General features: G+C 38.3%; 2 protein-coding genes across 6 annotated transcripts in view; both read left to right on the top strand.

Moving 5' to 3' along the window:
* Positions 1-6,285: 6,285 nt before the first annotated feature.
* nipal3 (NIPA like domain containing 3) lies at positions 6,286-11,461 on the top strand. Its single transcript, XM_082516410.1, has 11 exons — positions 6,286-6,535; positions 7,132-7,200; positions 7,505-7,676; positions 7,828-7,887; positions 8,030-8,175; positions 8,701-8,797; positions 8,953-9,088; positions 9,223-9,311; positions 9,494-9,557; positions 9,831-9,925; positions 10,056-11,461. The coding sequence occupies exons 1-11, from the start codon at positions 6,500-6,502 to the stop codon at positions 10,241-10,243; spliced, it is 1,152 nt and encodes a 383-aa protein (XP_082372536.1). The 5' UTR covers positions 6,286-6,499; the 3' UTR covers positions 10,244-11,461.
* A 1,743-nt stretch (positions 11,462-13,204) lies between these two features.
* rcan3 (regulator of calcineurin 3) overlaps positions 13,205-20,122 on the top strand; it is a 50,929-nt gene continuing 44,011 nt past the window's right edge. Inside the window, exons 1-2 of one of the 5 annotated variants that reach the window (XM_082516428.1) lie at positions 13,205-13,426; positions 15,038-15,266. In XM_082516428.1, the coding sequence (XP_082372554.1) occupies positions 15,057-15,266 (210 nt within the window). In that variant the 5' untranslated portion in view covers positions 13,205-13,426; positions 15,038-15,056. Of the gene's footprint in view, positions 13,479-14,879; positions 15,267-20,122 lie in introns of all 5 variants that reach the window. The other 4 variants (XM_082516426.1, XM_082516427.1, XM_082516425.1 and 1 more) reach the window with 4 other exon arrangements.

Raw genomic sequence — 20,122 nt, 5'->3', positions numbered from 1 at the left:
GTCTCACCAACCACCAGGGCAGCATGTGCAGGGTCATGCTGTCTATACACACAGATACATACACACACACACACTTATATGTAAACTCCTCCACACTGTATGGTTTCATTCCAAGCCTGAGAAGAACGTTGCATACATTTGTACAACATGCACACCTCAGGACACTTGTGCAAACCTCCGCATTACACAATGAGCCACTGGACCATACCAGTGGGAAGCTGTAAAGTAAATAATATATTGCAGCACAAGCAAACCAAAGAGAGAATAAGGAAAGTCTTCATCTCATCCATAGTCACCCCTACACACAATATCTTACTGCTCCGATCTGAGATGTGTAACATACACAGTGCGTCGGGGTCAAGAGTTTAGAGAAAGTGTTATCTTACTCTTCTCATAACTGCAGGTGAGAATAGAAAGAACAAGGCTGAAGACCATGTTGAATGTGGGTTCTCACAACACTGTGTAGGTTATTATGACAAAAGATGGTTGGGTCAATTGCATGCCGATTCACAGAATTACCCGGGGTATATGATGCAATAACTTTATAGCCAAAATACTGTAAAGTGTGAGATCAGATGTAGAGGAACAGTGCAGGAGTGTTGCAGTTTTTTATGTAACAAGTACACAAAGCTGCGAAGGCGTTATCAGAGGCAATGCAATACTGCACGGTCATAATCCATCATGAAGCATTAAGTAGTTTAACTGTTGAGGGATTGTTTAGAGTTAAGCCTTTGCATCTGAGATGTGAGTCATGACTTTGTTCCATGACACAAACGTGCTTGTGATATCTAATTCTCTGCAATCAACACTCACATAAGTCACTAAGTAAAATATTTCTGTGAGCTCGTAAAACTCAAACGCCAGTTTTACTCGTTTAGCTAAAAAAATCCGAAGAAAGCTTAAGATTCAAAAAACAAAAACCAAGCTCAAAAACAAGAGAGGGGACTGAAATGACAGCAGTAGAATTACAGAAAGCCATTATTAGCGATATCATGCACAAAATTGCATTAAAAACAAATGGACTGACTGCAGGGTGCATGTATTTTGTACAATAAAAAATAAAACAAAATAGTTTGACTCTAAAGTGACATGCAATTATGTGACATCCTCGTAGATATGAGGCCCCCATGACCACAGACTATAGAGCCATTTAATCTAGACTCCTGCTGAGCCTACTAATACTTTTCTGCTGCTTGCTGAACATCTTTAATGGAGTCCAGGAGGAAATGTCACATTCATCCTTTGTAACCTCTCGTTTGTGTCTACGCAAAAGAAATCCCTAATTACAGCTATTATGTCACACGGTAATTTTCCTCTCACACACTCAGTGTTAGTCAGGTATGACACCCACATAAAACGATGTTCTTACTGAACACAGCATGCATAGTGCCGCTAGAATGTAAGATTAACTCTGTTTTTTATGCTTTGTCTTAATTAGGGTCTCTTCCTGTATAAATGGGCCTGCACATGTGAAAGAGTTTAAGGTAATTGGGTTGGCTGAAGGGGATAATCACTGTGAATTGTAACAAAGCTTGAAACGGATAAGTGCTTCTGTTATAGGCAGAAACAGGATTGGAAGCTTTGAAATGGCGCGCTGGTTGTCAGAAATTGTGCTTGACATAAAAACGTGAGCAATAAAAAGTGCAATTTTAGGGTGCGATTTCTAAATAGTACCTACCGTCTGTTTCCCAGCATTCAGCCCTGACGAAACGGCCTGAATTAAAAACCTATTGTGATTACTGGATATTTCTATCTCCTCATCCTCCTCATCCTGAGTTGATATCCGTGTTTTTATTCTTTTTAAAACCCGCTTCTGAGAATATCTTTTGTCACACAGCTTACTTGATCCGGTTTAGACGATGGCTCAAGATGCGCACAATGTTATCGAAACCAGAGTCTTGGATGGATGCCCAAAAAACTTGACTTGTTAACGCAACCAGCATTACACCCGCGGTCACAAGTTGTACTTGATTACACTCAAATATTAAATGCAGCATTCTTTGTAAAGTTGTCACTGTCACTTTGGGTTCATTGCTACAGGTGTTCTCCACAAGCCCAGACTTGCAGAGGATTTAGGAAAAGCCTGCTCTTCTACCACCACTTCATAACGTGTTAACATTCCTTAACAACTTGGAGTATCACCTTATGGAGAAGTGATTCCAGTAACTAGGGTGCCATACAACAATGAATGCATCCCGTTCATTCCCTTTTCCTATCTAACGTACGCACATTCTTCACCCATTACACAAGGATGCTGGTCTGGTTGGTTTAAAACAGGCCCAGCAGTTATTAAATGCACTCTGCCACACTAACGTTCATGCATTCCTTCAGAGATGGTGGACAGCACCCACGCATCACATGGAGCCGGCAGAATAGAAAGAAATTTATGAGACTGTTTGGAAAAGTAAACACATGGACATAATAAGATATGTTTTAGGGTATTGAGAATAATGCTAAAGTATTTTGGAAAGTTTGAAATGTAAATTATAGGATGCATTACCAGGAAAAGCTCCACAGCCCTTGTATGCTATGCTAAAGGTTGTTTTTGTTGTTTTAAAAAACATGCAGGAACTGTAACTTGGCAGTAAAGGTGCAACAACGTCTAAAAATATCACAGAAACTTCTCTGGAACACAAATCGAAAAAAGAAAATAAGTAATGATAAATCCCGTTGTCTAGTTTCAACACCAAAACAAGCAAATGTAAAAAGTAGTTATGCCTAATAACTCCTGATAAAGAAATTAAACAATGTGTCCAAGAACAGAACATTCTGAGAATTTGTTTTTTTTATATATTTAAAACCACAGAAGGAAAATAATAGGAATAAAGTGCCTATTTTTTTTGGTTTTCTTACTTATCTTTAGCAGTTATCCTACGCTGGGATTAAACGAACGTAGGCAAAACAGTTATTGAAGGACTTTATTTTTAAAAAAGAGAGAGAATGAATATTTTCTTCATTATTTTACGGAAAAAAACAACCCACATACATTTGCTGCTGCTAAAACATAAAGATCTACTGCCTTTCTTTAACACATATATTTTCAAATAAATAAATAGCAAAATGCGTTTGGATTGATGGTCACAAATTTATGTTTTGATTCTTTGCTTTTTACTTTCTCCCTTTTCATTAAAAATGAGCTAATTAATTAAATAATCAAGAGCAAATGAAATCAGTATAATTCAGTATAATTAAAAGAATAGTTTTCTCCAGCTGTGGATGCTTTAAAAATGCTGATTTGCTGATTCAGTGATTTATCCACAACAGCCTGTTAATCCGTTTATTTGCCTACCTTCAAAGCTATCAGAGGTGTCATTGAACAGGTCTGCCCACTAACCACGCATGACCACTAGTCTTAGGAGAGGTACACACCTTTGCCTACAAAGACCTCTGACCGAGCTGGGTCTCAAGATGGAAAAAACAGATTATAAGTCATTTTAATTTTTTGTTTGAAGAGCATTAACATTTTTTTCATTAAAACTAATAAGTAACTAATGGAAACTGGTAAGTTTAATTATCTGATATATTTATGGCGATGTTTGTATTCTATTTATTAAAAAAAAAACATATAATGTTTTTAATGTTTTTAAGTGTGTTCAAATGCAATAAGGCACTGCACTGAATTACATTAAATGCGACACAAAACAATCTTTACTTTTCCTGACAATATGCAAAAAAATTACAATGAAATGATTTAAAAATGACAAGGGATCAGTGAATCTTTATGTGTCACATGTGCACATTTACTTTGACTCAGTTTCTGACTTTTCATCAAAATTATTTTTTCTACTGTTTTTTTTACACTCTTTACAACTGTATCATTTATTGTTAATTTCCAACTTTTTTGCATATCTATTTTATTCATTAAAAATTCAGATTGCAGTTAAATCACATGAGCTTTTCAATTAACTTAACTGCGAAGTAAACCTAAACAAACAAGATGCTAAGCAGCACGGTGGTTAGCACTGTTGCTACACAGCAAAAAGGTCTTGAGTTCAATTCCACTATCTTTCTGTGTAGAGTTTGCATGTTCTCCCCGGATACTCCAACTTCCTCCCACCATCCAAAGACATGCAATCAGTGGGGATAGGTTAATTGATTAATCTAAATTGCCCATAAATGTGAATGTGAGTGCCAATGGTTGTCTGTGTCTCTTTGTGTTAGCCCTGCAACAGACTGGTGACCTGTCCACGGTGTACTCTGCCTCTTTCCCTATGACAGCTGGGATAGGCTCCAGCACCCCTGAAAAGGATAAGTGGAAGCGAATGGATGGATGGATACACTAATCTTAAAAAAAAACCTAATTCCCCACAAAATTTAGTCTCTCAGTGCTCCTATTAGTAAACATGATTATGCTAATTAATAATGGTTACTTTGCTTTAATGCCTTCCTTTGCTTTTTTTATATATATAAATATTTGCTTTACATTTTGAAGCAGCCTCATAATTCATTCTTTTCATGAGGCAACACTGTGGAAAATTTCACCTGCATACCTGCGTGCACCTGTTTACAGCCTAAGGATGAAGCACCTGTTGACAGTGACTGAGCTGTAATCACTGTTGAAGTAATAAATAGCTGCAGTCCATAACACCATGTCTCTTTCCCGTAAGTCAGTCTTTAATGAGCTGTTGTCATTAATCTGCGGCACGCACTAAAAGCAAAGAAAACCCTCTTTTGTGTGTGTGTGTGTGTGTGTGTGTGTGTGTGTGTGTGTGTGTGTGTGTGTGTGTGTGTGTGTGTGTGTGTGTGTGTGTGTTTGTCTGTGGTTTAAAGAAAAAAAATATTTGTACGTTGCATTAACAATCCACTACAAGTATATGCACAAAGAGCCCTGCAATTGTGCAACTGTTGTCCGTAGACTTCATCATAAGGTTTTGGACGTTCTTGGCAATTGAAAGTGGAAAATATCAGCAAATAGGCATGGAAAAATGATTATGACATGTTCACGCAGTACGCCTGTCAGTGACTGTTAGAAGACTGTCAGAAACTCATGTTTATTCTCTTTCATGCATTCTAGTATTTACACTGTGAGGTTGCTGTAAGCGAACCGTGACAAAAAATGCCAAACAAACCTCAAAGAACTGTAAAGCTCCCATAGATGTGGCGTTTCTCTCCCTCTACTGGTTAGCAAATAAAATGAAAGGAGTGTTACTAACAAATTTAAACGTTATTAATTAATTTGGAGCGTAAGGCAAGATTCTGAAATTATCATTTGAAGATTAATGAAGGTATAAATATAAAATTATATCTTTTTTGTGTTGAGTTTGTAATTTTGGCAGGCTGCTTTAGTTTAGGATAGTTCTTACTTATTAAAAAGCTAACTCATGGGAAAAGATGCATAGAAAACATTCACAAAATGTCTGGAGTTACCACAGTTGGGTTTTTTTTTCTTTTTGGGCAATGTTGCATGGAATGGAAATAATGATTCACTGGTTTCTTAAATGATACGAATCTCATTTTGAAATATATATATATATAAATATATAAGAAAACTCTCCTGATTGTTGAAACAGTATCTCACACCCTTGACCTACCTTTGTTTTTTTTTGTTTTTTCAATGCTACTTTTATAGAAAGTACAAAAGTAATTGACGTACTGTACTGTCACTCCTTCCCTGTTGCAATGACAAAGAGAAAACAGAAAACATACCACTGACGTTAGTCATGATTGTAAGATTGTAATAATGATGGCTTTTTTGGCAGGTTGTTTTTCATTAAAAAATTATTGCAAAGATGAAAGTGTTCCCTCCTGGTCTCACTGTACTTAATATATACAATTGATAATAGATGTGTGACATTGCTCTAAATAAAACAATTTAAGAATTTACAGTTTTTTACAGACGCTAGGACACATTTCCCAATACTTAGGTCACTTTTGTTGTAGTCATTGAATGCATTTTGTGCCAAAACAATGATAACTGGTCCTCAGTTTAGCCCACATAGACTTCTGTTGTGCTCACTGTGTGAGGAGTTTTGCAAACGTGACCTAAGTATTGAGAAATGTGTCCTAGCGTCTGTAAAAAACTGTAATGGTATTTGAGCCTCGTTTCTCTGCTGTAAAAGTTGTTGGCTAAATCTCAAGTCAATAGCACACCCTAGTGTTCGCATTCGGTACTGCTAACTAAGTGCTGAACTACAGTAACTAATAAGAGAAGCCAAAAAAAGGCAGCAAGAATAACAAAAAAAGGTTAAAAGTCACTGCGTACAATAAGAATCAGACACGCCTTAAACCGGCTACATCCTCCTCTAGTTTGTTAATAAAAGCTGCGAGCGTGCGCGGTCACGTGGTTTAAACCGACTGGCTTCCGTCACTAAACAGGTGAATTCAATCCGGAAGTGAGATGCTCCTCGTCTCAAAGATGGTGTCTTTCTGAGTGTAGAGCTAAAAAAGAAAAATGGACACGCACAAAAATGAGCGATAGATACTTTACGTCAAATCAGAAGCAACCGGACAAGGTGAAATATCTGGTACCTTTCCGAGAACGCGTGTGTATCTAACAGAAATGGACTACAACGGAGCCGAAATAGGGTCCTACACGGTGAGACGCTTAGTTTAAAAACAGTACTTTAATGTATAATCGACTATTAATACTGTATGTTTACCTCTTTGCTCTAGTAGCGGGTGTCTAAACCCATACAAAAGCGCTGTTTTCAAGGTTTTAAAAATTACGGTTGTAACAAAAGTTGAGCTACAAAGTCTGTTTCCTGTTATTGTTTTGTAATAGTGGTGGCAGGGCGTAATCGGGATCCCCCTTATGGCCATTCCTGTTCGTCTTATTTCTTTGTTGTAGTGTTACGAGTGGCTTTTAGCACGAGTATTGTTCATCTGGTCTAGGTTAAAGTCCAACTTCTACGTCTTGGCCTTCTGCTTTGTATTTTTTATCTAGATTCATTCAAAGTCTCGTTTTATCTGACTAGACGGACACGTTGTGCATTTGTTATAGACAAAACTGCCAACGCATCCGCTTTAATCACTCTGCGTTATATATTTGAATGTTCACAAAGAGTTGTGCCATGAAAAAGCGAACTTCTCTTTCTTTTTGCCTTGGGGTTTAAAAAGATAGATTTAAAGTGTGTTTATTTAACTTTGATCGAATATGTGAATTTTAATAAATGCTTTCCTCTTTCTTTTTAGGACAACCTCATCGGGACTTTACTTGCAATTTTTGGAAATGTGCTTGTCAGCATTTCTTTAACCGTTCAGGTACATGGCTCCTTGAAAAAACTTTCACGTCTTTAAATTGATACACAATGTTATCAATGTTGTCTGTGCATGCCCTTTGTGAGTCATGTCCTCTAGCTTCTAGGTGAGGCTAGGTCATTACAGGATTTAAAAATTATGTGGAATAAATGATATATGCTGTCATGACATCCCTTATTTAAATGTTCTCTTTTATAGTTTGATTTAGGCCTTGTTTATGTTTGCTTTGCACCGTGTACTGCTGTGTAAATTTTCTGCTTACGCTGTCACAGCTGTGTTTTACCTGCATGTTTTCTTTTGTTTGCAGAAATACAGCCATGTGAAGTTAGCAGGAACAAAGGAGCATCGTGCCTTCTATCGCACTAAAACCTGGTGGTCGGGTTTTATATTCACCTGTCTCGGGGAGCTAGCAAACTTTGTCTCTTATGCGTTTGCCCCTCTTGCTATTGTAGCCCCTCTCAATGCCGTGTCAGTCCTGAGTAAGTATTTATTCCACTTTCAGATATATGTATTGCATTTTACAGATACATATTCCAACCTTAATCAATATGTTATTTATAAAAATAGAACAAATTAAAAGGAGAGCTTGAATTAAAAGTTCAGATTGTTCCCTTTGAAATTGCTTTCCAGCTAGCTCAATTTTGGGCTTCATTTTCCTGCGTGAGAGACTGAAACCAAAGGACTTTGCAAGTAAGTTCAGAATATCCATGTGAACTGAAATTGTGACATTGTATGCTAATTTCTTGCTGCTCTACTGACTGAAATTATACATCCAAAGAGTTTGTCCTGTACAGAGTAAATAAGATCCGGTTTTCACTTGGTGATATTTCAGAGCAGTACGGCCTCGTCTTCCTGGGCTACATCCTTGTTATTGGAGGGGCATACCTCCTTGTATCATTTGGACCGAACTCTCATGAAAAACTTATAGCAGCTAACATTGTGAAGCACCTTGTTGGATGGCCTGTTCTCCTGTATCTGGTGAGATATCTCTCTTAGATAGACAGTTCTCAAATGGTTCCTGTCTGTAGATGTGGTGTTCTTAGTTTAACATATAGAGCGTGACATATGAAGCAGTGACACTTTTAAATAGCCTAGTATATGTCATGTCTGTTGTATGTTGTGCTAAAACAAATCTCTTAAAGGGAGCTCAACCATACAGATGACCACAGTGTTGTGATTAATGTTGAGGCTGTAGTTTGGAAAACTGGTAAGAATAAATGAGCCAACAAGCTCCATCAAATTGGCACCTAATGCAAGGCTGTTTTACCTTCTGTTCCTTTTTAATTCGGTCGTCCCTTTACACAATCATTATAATCCACAACCTTGCACTAAATGCAGAAAAATGACCAGCTCTTTTTATCCTTGTTGGTATTCTGCATACACATTTGTCTCTGTCTGTAAGATTAATTGTCCTATTATTGGACTTTCCTGTGTTTCATATATTGTTTTTTCTCTATATGGCATTAATTTGGTGTTTATTCTTGTTTGTATCCTAACTGACAGCTCCTGGAGATTATCACATTCTGCCTGCTTTTATACTTCTACAAACAGCGCAAAGCTAACTACCTCATTATTATTCTGCTACTGGTGGCACTGCTGGGTGAGTGTCCTGCATTGAAGCAATCAATTTCCGACCAAGCTGCTATCATGTTTGTTAGGATACATTGTCACATTTCAGATTTTTAAATGGAACCAAAGCTGTCGCTCCTTGTCGCCTTTATTTGCTTACCTACTTTGTGTACTTTTGGCACACAGGCTCAGTTACAGTCTTGACAGTGAAGGCTGTGTCAGGCATGTTGGTTCTCACCATCGAAGGCACCATGCAGCTTAACTACCCGATCTTCAGCGTCATGTTTGTGTGCATGGTGGCGTCAGCGATCTTCCAAGCAGGGTGAACTTGCATCACTTGATTGCTTTTTTTTTTTTTTTTTTTTTTCGTTTGTTTGTTTTAAATTGGTTTTAATTGGACCCAGTAGATAAGCATAATTAATACACCACTGTTTTTGTTTGTTACCGTCGTCCTAGATTTCTCTCCCAAGCTTGTAAGCTGCACGACTCCTCTCTCGTTGCGAGTGTCAACTACATCCTCTCCACCTTCTTTGCCGTGTTGGCTGGTGAGTTATGTCCTTCTTTGTTGCTGGTTTGTCCATTGTTTTCAATCGGATTAACTTGTGTGCGCAACTCTAATAGTTGTCTAATAGATCATCTGCAGCCCATACCTGCTTTATTTCTGCTACACGCCTTTTAGAGTAACAATGCCAAAGTCATTAAAGATTTGCTGTTTTCTGGTTTTCAGGAGCTGTGTTTTACTTGGAGTTTAGCAATGAAGACATTCTTCACATCTGCATGTTTTTGTTGGGGTGAGTAATCATTCATCATAAGCAGAATGTTTTTTAAATTAGACTTCTGACTGCTTTGGTTTCAGTCACTCACTGTTGTGCATGCTGTTAGGCCACCTGTCCTAATATCGCCATTTTTTTTGTTTGTGTGTTTGTTTGTTTTTATACTAATAAACACAATAAAAACATGCTTGGCAGAAATGTGTTATACAGTATCTCTTTGAAATACCAAGCAGTAAAACTTTGTATTAAAAAAATTAATAAATGTAAATGCTTGTTTTGTGCTTTGTACAGATCTGCAGTTTGTTTCCTTGGAGTGTTCCTTATAACCAAAACCAAGAAAAAGGCAAGGATATTTGAGCCGTGCGTCACCTTGAATATGAGCAATGGTTTGTATAAATTTTAACATAAACATCATAAATTGTGTCTTCTGAGATTTCAAGCTACGCAGGCTTGCATTGGCATTTTAGCTCTGCTGAAGTTGTGTTAAGAACCTTTGCCTGTCCGTTCCATTATCAGGTGTCCCGACGATCCACGACAAAGGCCCAGTCATTCAGCCAGACTACAGTGGTTCCTTCTCCTATGGGACTCTTGTCAATAACAATGGAGTGGCTCCTGCTCCTCTCCCAGTCCACCTGGAAACGCCACCGCTCGGACCTAGAACCAGTGATGCATCACAAGGCCATCCTGCCATAAAGAGAGATTAAACATGAGTGCATCTCCTGATTCCCAAGTCCTCCATTCAACAATTAATAACATTCAAGTAGCTACAAAAGGCCAGCTCTGGCTTGACGCTCCTGTGCACATACTTGGAAAGCTTTCGTTTTTTAAAAGCTGTCCGCTGTATTCATTACAGGAATGAACAGAAGAAACCCAAAGACTGTTTGATGGGTTTGCAAACTTCACTTGAGAAAAAGAGACAGTGTTGCGCCTTGAAGCTGCCTACCTTATACTTGATGTCATCTCGGATACCTCCAGTGAGCACTCCACAAATAGTTAGCAATTTGTTCCCATTCACTTATCAATGGGGCCATACAATGATCTGTTCTTCCATGGAGGACTCAAACCATGGCTGTTTATAATATAGCTTCTCAGACTTGTCAAATTATATTTTGGCTTTAAATGTTTCCCTCCAACTGTCTTCCATGCACAGTTTTCTGCCTTCTCTTAATCCTGGGAGTGCACTGCACTGTTTCATTTCTTAATGTGACCAAACACTGGGTTGCAGTTGTCTTAATTTATTATTATGTATTTATTAATCGTATCTTAAAAGTTTTGAACGTGCCTTGAAATCTGGTTCTGAACTGGATCATTTATTGTATAGATGGTAGCTACAAATTCTGTAGAACATCTGTTGATAAAAGGTGAGGGGAGTCTGTCAGGGACTGTCTTAATCAGAAGTACAGTTGCAGTAATTTCATATTGGGGGATCTTAAAAATGTGCATCTTAAGATTAATAAGTAAAATGGGTGTAATAACAGAATATATAAAAAATGAAGCTGTCCAGCTAAAACGGTGCACATTGTCAATTGAACTTGTAACTTTTGGTTGTCCCTTTTCAACACATGGGAGTTTTTGAGAACACCCAAATCTAGAAATAAAAAACGTAGTTAGTGTTACTCTTTTCTGCAGTGTCTTTCAAATGCAATTTTATCATTAGATGAAGTGATTGTTGCCTAAGTGGCACTTTAAGACACTTGCCATCTGCACATGGGTCACTGCATCTCATCAGTGTTATTAGAACAGCTACCCGAGGGCTCGTTGCTTTAACACTGTTCAGTATGTGGTTATTGTGGTGATAATTAATCTTCTAATGAAACTGGGATACTGTTGAAAAACGGCACTGGTAATGTAAATGTCAGATTTTTGTCATTGTAAAATATACAGTGGTGTGTAATCTTGTCTCATAAAGTTAACGTAATGCAGCTTTTGTTTGGTCAGAGTTGTGCTTTATGGGATTTCTGATACATTTTTAGCTCTTTGTTGGCTAAATTGCAACTCTTCACATTAGTGGTTTTAAAATGACATTGATGTAACTCTTCAACATTAGCACCCTACTGTAATAGCAGGCCCCTATTCCAAGAAGTCAGATTGTGAAATTTCTTCCTTCCTAGATATTCAGCAATCAACTCTAAGTGGTATTAACACACGATGGAAGTGTTTAGGAATGACAGCACATAGTCACAGTGTCTAGAATTCAGTTTGACTCATTAATGGAAGAGTTCCAAACGTCTTTTGGCATTAACATCAACACAAAAACTGTGCCAGGAGTTTCAGAGCATGGGTTTCCATAGAAGAGCAGTTGCGGGCAAACCTTACATCATCAAGTGTCATATTGAGTTGTGCGAAACAAGCCACTACTGGACTGGAGCAGTAGAAACAAGGTCTATTGTTCTGTAGAGTCACAAATCATGCTTCTCGGTCTGGCAGTGTGATGGATGAGTTTGGGTTTGGAATGAGGATCTTACCTAGCTGCCAGATGTAAAGTTTGGTGGAGGATCAATTGTACTACAGGGTTGTTTTTGTGGGGTTGGCTTGGTTCCAATATTTCAGCTTACCAAAACATTTTGGACAGGCATATTGTCCCAGCTTTGTCAGAAAAGTTTGGAGGAGGCCGATTTCTGTTCCAGCATTTAAGTTTAGTGCAGAAGAACTTGAGTGGTTCACATAAAGCCCTGGTCTAAACCTGATCAAAAATCTTAAACTAAAACAAAGATTATGAGCAAGGAACTCACATCTAACATCAGTTACTGACTTCACAAATGCTCTTCTGAATAAATGGGCAAAAAAATCACGCAAAGGGGGAACCAACTCCATTTTAAAGCCGGTTTATATATAATGGGGATGACTTTGTACATATAATGCAGAGGCGCCAGAATCAGCCCACCAAAGACTTTGGAAAATGTGAAGGAAGGGATACATTTTTGTTTTTTAACTGCATTTTCATGTGTTTCACGGCTTTTCTAGCTGCCCATCGCCACTCATACTACACCAAAGTAAAAGTAAAAGATAAACAATTACATGACAGAAAGAAATTTAAGATTTTTGCTGTAGGTTGACCATGAAAATAACCATAAAAAATAGGACAAGCAAGCATTTTCCGTTTTATAATTGCAGGGCAGTTTAACAGAACCTTTATTTATTTATTCTAATTTAAAGTCAAAGCATCATTTCTACATCATGAAGAAAACCTGAGATGTATTGCAGAAAATTGCATTTCTTTTTCTTATAGTAAAATATTTCAGGGATTTAAGCTCAAAATTGACTGCACATGTTCCACAATGTAAAATTATGTTAGACATCCCTGATATAATGTATATCAATGCCTCTATTTGACTTTGGCCTGGAGCCACAATAATACCAATATTATCGTATTATAGCATGCAATCTGCTTTTGAATTGATAACCGTTGTAAAATCTTCAGAACTACATTTCACTAGTTAAAAGACACAAAGCTTAGCTACTTTATTTTGACTGAGCAACAGGTAGATAGAGGAAAAATAACAGCAATTGATTCTAGAAACACTGAAATGTGTATATATTCAGCTAAAACATGCAGAAGATAGCAAAGCGATCCTTACTGACTGATATGACTCTAAGAAATCCTTCTGACCCCATACAGCAGCGGATTTTGTGCATCTTTGCTGCTTGGCCGCCACCAATCATGAAGCTGCTGTAGCGTCCTCCCCTTTCAGCACGTTGATTGGTCGCTGCGAGCATACGCGCATATTTGATTGGCCCCACCTGCGGATCCAGACGGTGGAAGTAGGCTGCATCGGAGTGAAATAATCCAGTAATAACAAACACCCACGTTTCCGTCAACAGCCTCAAAATAAACACGAACAGCTTCTATTTGCTGCGTTTAACAAAGTCACCGGAAAAATCCTGATGTAAGTGCGCTTGCAATGGGTTGTTTCGGTCGCTTTCGCTGACAGTAGGGAGGTGAGTGGAAATATTTGCATGGGACGCGATTACAGAGGGAAAAAAATAAAAGAGTAACTTCATCCTCTGCGCGCGTCTGTGTTTGTGTGCTAACTTTTGTATAAAAATTGAAATTTGTTGAGGCTTAAAAACAATCTTTGGTATCGATAGCAAAGTGCTTTAACGCCAGAATCGTATTGTTTATTTATTTATTTATTCATTGCACGAGCTTTACGTAATGTCCAGGGGTTTCCTCTGCGTACACCCAACGCAAATTTTGATGTCACGATCCTCTTAAACAACAGGGAGGAGATGTTGCCGGTTCGCTGCCGTCGTTTTTACCATTCCTGTCTTGCTACAAGGAAGTTATATTGAAACAAACTTCCTCGTCGGTGTTATTTTAAATATCTGACAGTTGGCTCTTTTTTTTTCTTTTTTAGATGTTGGCGTTTTATTGTACTTAAAATATTCACAGGAAGTGTCATCTTGTGGTGTATGTGTATATTTATACCACTAGATGGCACTCTTACCTCAGTGCAGCGTTGGCGGTGCTAACCATCCCCCCTATCCATTTCTTTTCTTTAATATAATTATTTAATTTTTCATATAAAATAAGAGGAAAACTGTAAGTCAACCACAAGTAATTTATATGTACCTTTTTTGAAAATTAAACTCTTTTTTTTTTTGAGGGCTTCTTCACAGTTAGTGATGGTTAAATAAATATTTTATGCCTTATCTTTCTTTTTTTGTATGATTGAAGAGATTATTTTGTAACTGGGGTCAAATAAAGTCAGCATCATCTTTAAAATATTTGGTAATAAAATTTGACTCGAAGCCAGAGTTATCATAGTTTTGTGTTTCCTAATTAGTTTTTGTTTTTATTTCAATTTGTCTTCAGTTAGTTTCATGAGTGGGTTTTCTTATTTCAGTTTAGTTTTAGATTCGTTTTTATTAGTTTCAGTGTTAGTTTGAGTCTTTTAATTTTTTAATTATTGCTGTCTAATTATTATACGAGGGAATATGTCTGATTCAAGATTTAGGGAAATCAGTACAAGTGCTAGAATAAAAACACACAACAATGAGCAATTCTGTAATAGCATTGTATTAAACTAACAGATCCTAAAACTGAGGATATTTCCTCTTTATTTTTATTTTATTTAAGTTACTTTTTCCAAGTTTCAGTAGTTTTAATTTTCTTCAAAAGTTTAGTTTTTAATTTTACCTTAATAATTAGTCAAGTAAAATGATTTTCACATCTTAGTTTTAAGTTTAGTCTTAGTTAGCTAATAACCTTGCTGGGAGGGAATGGTATAATTGAACTGGGAGAAAATATAACCTACAAATAGGATGCAAACCTTTTTCTTTAATTTATCCTGTTTTGCTTTTCTTAATCTTACTTTCCCTTTCCATCCTACCACTAAGATCTAGTTAAACACCCGCATCTCACTGTCACCTCACACTAAGCCAACTTTTACACACACATTCATCCAGCCTCACCAACTTATCTTCCAAATTCCAACCCCCAAACCTACCCTGTTCCCAGTCCCCATCCTCTGTCATCTCCACCCTTCTGTCAGCAGCTGCCTAAAAGCCTTCAAAATGCTGCGAAAGAGCTCCAAGGCATGGAGTAACGGCTCAGAGGCCTACAGCAGTGATCCCGAGGAGGATGATGAGGAGGAAGAGGACATGATATTTGGAGAGAGTGATCAAGACGGCATGGTGGAGGAGATGATGGATCTGAGCGACCTTCCCACAGCGCTCTTTGCGTGCAGCGTCCACGAAGCTGTGTTCGAGCAGGACTTGCACAGGGTGAGCTGCTGCAAAACGCACTTTCTGGGCTGTGTCTTTGTTTTGCGTGACTGGGTGTTTATGCGTTTGAGTCATCTCGCTCAGTGTGTCAGCCCGTCCAAGACTTAAAGTCTGGCAACACGTGCGCAGTTGTCATCCTGTCTGTCGAAGTCCAGTCACGGTCTCAAGCTGCGCTGCTGATTGCTCAGCCGCAAAAGCACACGCACATATGCACACCTGATGTTGCTGTTTGTTTGCCAGGGAACACGAGTGCAGAGCAGCAGATTACAACATGACATGCACAGAATCATGAGCCACACTCAGACTTGGCCCATGTGGTTGTGCATAACATTCAGGCATCATCTCATGCATTGTATTATTTATATTACAGATCTCATGCATATATGATGCAGACACAATTATATGGAATTGTGTCTATGCACATGCATACTGTATATATTCAGTTAAGGCCTCTTTTGAAAGTGTTGCCTTTCTCGTAGCTCAGCAGAACAGCAATACGTGCTATCAGTGGATCCTATTTGCTGGAGGAGGATACAAAGTAAATACTTTTAATTTTCTGCCCTTTAATCCAATTACGCTGCGCTGTCATCCCTCCATCCGTCCAGCTGGCATCGTTACATTTCCCTGTCTTCAAGTCTTTTTTCTGTAAGGTCCATCCTCTTGGTCACCCAAAACTATCAAGCTCATCATCCCCTGATCACAATCTACAAACTTTCCTGTTAACTTTCTTATCTGTCTTACTTTCTTTAAATACCTCCCTCCTCCCCCGTTCTGTGCTTCTTCGTAGCCTTCTTTTTTTTATCCTCTCTATGTGTATAAATGCAAAGCAGAGAGGCTAAATCTGGCGCATGCACCAAATCCCTTTAAATGAATCACTCCTGCTTTGTGAGTTTGCTGTTCGTACACCCATTGCTCCTAGCGCTCGAGTCCACCCCCTTCCCTTCCTTTTCGTTTTGCCTCCTCACTTCATTACGATTCACACTCCAGCTTTTAAGTGGAAATACCACCCACACACCCTTCAGTGAGACCCTGTCAATAGAACGTTCTCCATATGTTTCAAATAAATGAGCTATGCTAAATATAGAACTTTTTGAGGTTTATTTAAGCCTTTAGAATGAGGGCACAAAGAGATATGAAATAAAAAACAGGTTGGGTGTGGTATTTTCAGAGCATGAACACGGATTTTTATGAGGTTGTTTTTAGCTTGTAGCTGTGCTTTTTCAATTTTACACACACAACCACACACAACCTGTAAATCGTGTTAAATTTGGAAGATTTCAGCATTTGCCTAACTGCTATAAACTTATCTAAATGTGTTGTCAACATTCAGCAGGAACATAGCAACCTACATTTTTGTGTCTTTGGGCTCTTGGCTTTCTCCCAGCTCCGACATTACCTTCTGTTTCTGTTCTCAAAGGCCTGCATGTAGAAGGGATGGGCTGTTGCTGTAATCACACTGTGCTCTTCTAGAGAGGAGAGATGGCTACTGAGACAGAGAAACATTTGCCTCCATGTTTATGAGAAGCTCTTAGCACACTGTAAAAGCCTTTTTCCTTTCTTCTGCATTAGTGAAAAGTAAGTAAAACCTAGTGGCACACTTCCTCTTTTATCTGCACTATTTTTTGCTCCTGACCAGCTTTCGGCTGAAATGGAGAGATGCCTCCAAAGTGTTTGGATTTTTTAGTTTTTATAGGAAGATCAGCTAAGGTCTGACTGGCTCAGCTCATGTCTCCACTAATCCTCGGCTTTATTATTCATTTACTAATTTAAATGACGCGTCATTATTAATACAGGACTGCACTAATACACTTAATGATTTAAATGATCATGCATAGCACTCATATCATCATGTCAATTAAAATACCTAATGGGCCTTTCTTTATCATTCTGCATGTGTCATTTATAAAGTTAGATTCATCATTTACGCTATAGGCAAGTGACCTTTATTTGTTAAATTAATATGTTTTAAAAATATTCCAAAAGAGGACTTTTTTGTCAGTTGTTCATACAGAGGATCCAGTTTGGTATTTCCTAGTTTTCAATGTCAGAGAGAACATCTTAGTGTTCACGCTGCAATGTGCTCTTAGAGCAGCTTCTAATTTTGAAATGATTCATTATCTGCTGTAGAGCACCCACAGAAAGCAAGTGTGTACAAGGAGTGAGGGAGTGTGGGCAAAGTAACAAGGCAAATGGGTTTCTGTGCTTATGAAGGCAAAGGTCAGGGGAGCCGTCATGAGCTGTCCCCCATAGTGCCTAGCGTATATCAGGCCTAATCAGCACCGAGCAAAGCTTTTATTGCTGCTTCTGCTTCTGTCAGCCTGAGCACTCCTCACTCCATAACCAGTGCGATCAAGCAAGTAGCAGCTGCAGTGCAACACCAAACAAAATGTTCTTATCTTGCAGGCAAACAAATTTTGTTATAAGATTAATGTAAATTATGCGTGTTAGATATCCAAATAATTATGTTAACAGCAGGTTAAATGTTACATGTTTTTTCGGCTACTGATACAAACCTACCCACAGTGAATTATGAGATGCCTCTGAAGTTTGTCTCAGCTCTCCAGAGCTCTCTAATTATTCTCATCTCGAGCTGCAGTAAACACATGTCCTCAGCAACAAAGCCAGAAAGAGCCACACGGCACTGCAGTACCTACCCAGCAGAAAACGGATGGACAGTAAACATTAGCTTCTAGTGGCAGGCTGTGAACATGATAGTGGAGCATTTAGAAGCCCCAAAGATGTTAGTGTTAGACATCGATGGGGGCGGAGTCAAGCCAAAAAGTAACTGAGTATTAGACTTATAAACTTGAGGGACCATAAATGGAGCTCCAAGTGTTGCATTTGCAGTTTAATTCATTATTTAAGTATTTATTTAGCTGAGTAGTATTCATCTCTGAAAATAATCTCTCATTTTTTCTCTCCTTTTTCTCCATGTCTTAGATGTCACCTTTAGCTAACGGACACATTGTGTTCCAATTTCCAAAAAACATCTCTGTGTTTGCTGATATTAAAAATCTGCACTCAAAAAAAGAAACGTTTATGCTTGCTCCTGTTCTGTAGCCTGGCTTTATTGAAGCCTGCAGCATGAACGCAGGAGGGGAAGGAAAAGGGACGTGTATGAATGTGCAGGCAGACCCGTGGGGTGACATTACTTTCTAATTTGCTGAGTATCTCCCTGACATCAGCTGGAAGGAGCATCAGGCTGCAGCACATGAAAAATGAACTTGCTTTATATTCATTATGTATTAAAATACTTATCAGATTTAATTACTCATTAATTGAAGGTGCCAGAATGATGTTCCAGAGCTTTATGGCCCGCTTTAACCCTAACATGAGCATTGCTTCTAATTTGTTGAAACTTCGTTTTTGTTCATACAAAGGGGCCATCCAGTTGGCACAGCAAAACATGTTAACCACTATTAGTAACCACTTTATCTTTAGTGCAAAATTTTCCAGGCTGACCCTCTTAGCAATGCATTAGCAATATAGCATTGATGTAGTGCTCTAAGTATGTGAAAAGTAAAACTCCTCTCCTCTCACACTTTCTGTCCCACTTGAGTGCAATGTGTTTGATAGTGTGACTCATGACTATATGTATATATAAATATATGTATGTATGTATACATACACACACACACACAAACACACACACACACACACACACACACACACACACACACATAAATATATATGAGGATAAAGAAAGACAACCCTTGTGCAGAGTGCCGCTGAACCATCGGGACTAAAGATAGTAGGGTGCAGGACTCGAAAAGTGTGAAGTAAAGTGAGTGTGAGTATGTGTGTTTATGTAGTACACATACATACAGTGTGCATGCAAGTGTATAGTAGTGATATGTTTGTATGTATCAGACTGCAGTCTATTTTTGGCTGTTGGTCCCAAAGGGTGAACATGAGGGAGCGGGTACTTTGCAGGCTGAAGGTCAAACACGATGCAGTAAAGAGAGAGTGAGTGCCCCCGGCCCGCTACTCCTGCTGTGGCCTGGATATTATTCTGGTACCCCTACTGGAGTGATTCTGCGGCCTGGTGTGCTTGTTTTGCTTTTGTGTGTAACAGGGAAGAAAGCGGAAAACAATTTAAGATGACAACAGAAAGCATAATTTGGCTAAACAGAGCTGGTGATGCATTCAAGTGTTTGAAAAGATGACAGTGTTTTCTTTTGCAGTGACAGGTTTTAGTCACTTTTAGACATTTTTAGACTTTAGTATCTACAGAAAGCTGAACACACACACATACCTTTTCTTAAATGCTAGTTTATGGTTGCTGCATTAGGTGTTGTTTTTTTGTGGCAACTTTGATGATTCTGAACCATTTATACTGGCACTTGAGTTGCACTACACACTCTGCAGTCTTGTCATGAACAACAGGTGTCACCACTCAGTAAACTTCCATTAATGAAGGAGTCCAACAAGGAAACAAAGTGATTAAGGAGTTTTTTCAAAGAAAGTCTCATCTTTTCAAACTGTGTGTGTGTGTGTGTGTGTGTGTGTGTGTGTGTGTGTGTGTGTGTGTGTGTGTATACACTCATGCTTGTTTTCCTGTCTAATAGTAGACCATTTTATTGCATGTACAGCATTGTACATATAATACTGTCTTTTAATTTCTTTTTGTTTTAGGATGAGATATTTATTGAAACTAATGCAAACATAAATCCAAACACTGTATGTAAGGCAAAAACAGAGTTTTTACATTTCTATTAGAATCAGAGTCAGATATTTGATATGACCATCTTTATTCTACAGAACAGCCTGAACTCTCTTAGGCAAGCGCCTGTCATTTCTTTAAGTCATTTCTTTAAGTATTCTCCAGGCTTCCTGAAGGACATTCAAAGCTCTTC

The sequence above is a fragment of the Aulonocara stuartgranti genome (assembly GCF_965226115.1).
Source record: "Aulonocara stuartgranti genome assembly, chromosome: 19".
In the NCBI taxonomy this organism is placed as follows: domain Eukaryota; kingdom Metazoa; phylum Chordata; class Actinopteri; order Cichliformes; family Cichlidae; genus Aulonocara; species Aulonocara stuartgranti.
The sequence above is the reverse complement of the archived record's forward strand: the minus strand, read 5'-3'. Positions and strand labels throughout refer to the sequence as shown.

Coding starts and splice junctions, on each gene's coding strand:
- nipal3 (XM_082516410.1), top strand. CDS start 6,500: ATGGACTACAACGGAGCCGAAATAGGGTCCTACACG. Junction 9,558..9,830: donor ATCTGCATGTTTTTGTTGGG/GTGAGTAATCAT, acceptor TGCTTTGTACAG/ATCTGCAGTTTGTTTCCTTG. Junction 9,926..10,055: donor CACCTTGAATATGAGCAATG/GTTTGTATAAAT, acceptor TTCCATTATCAG/GTGTCCCGACGATCCACGAC.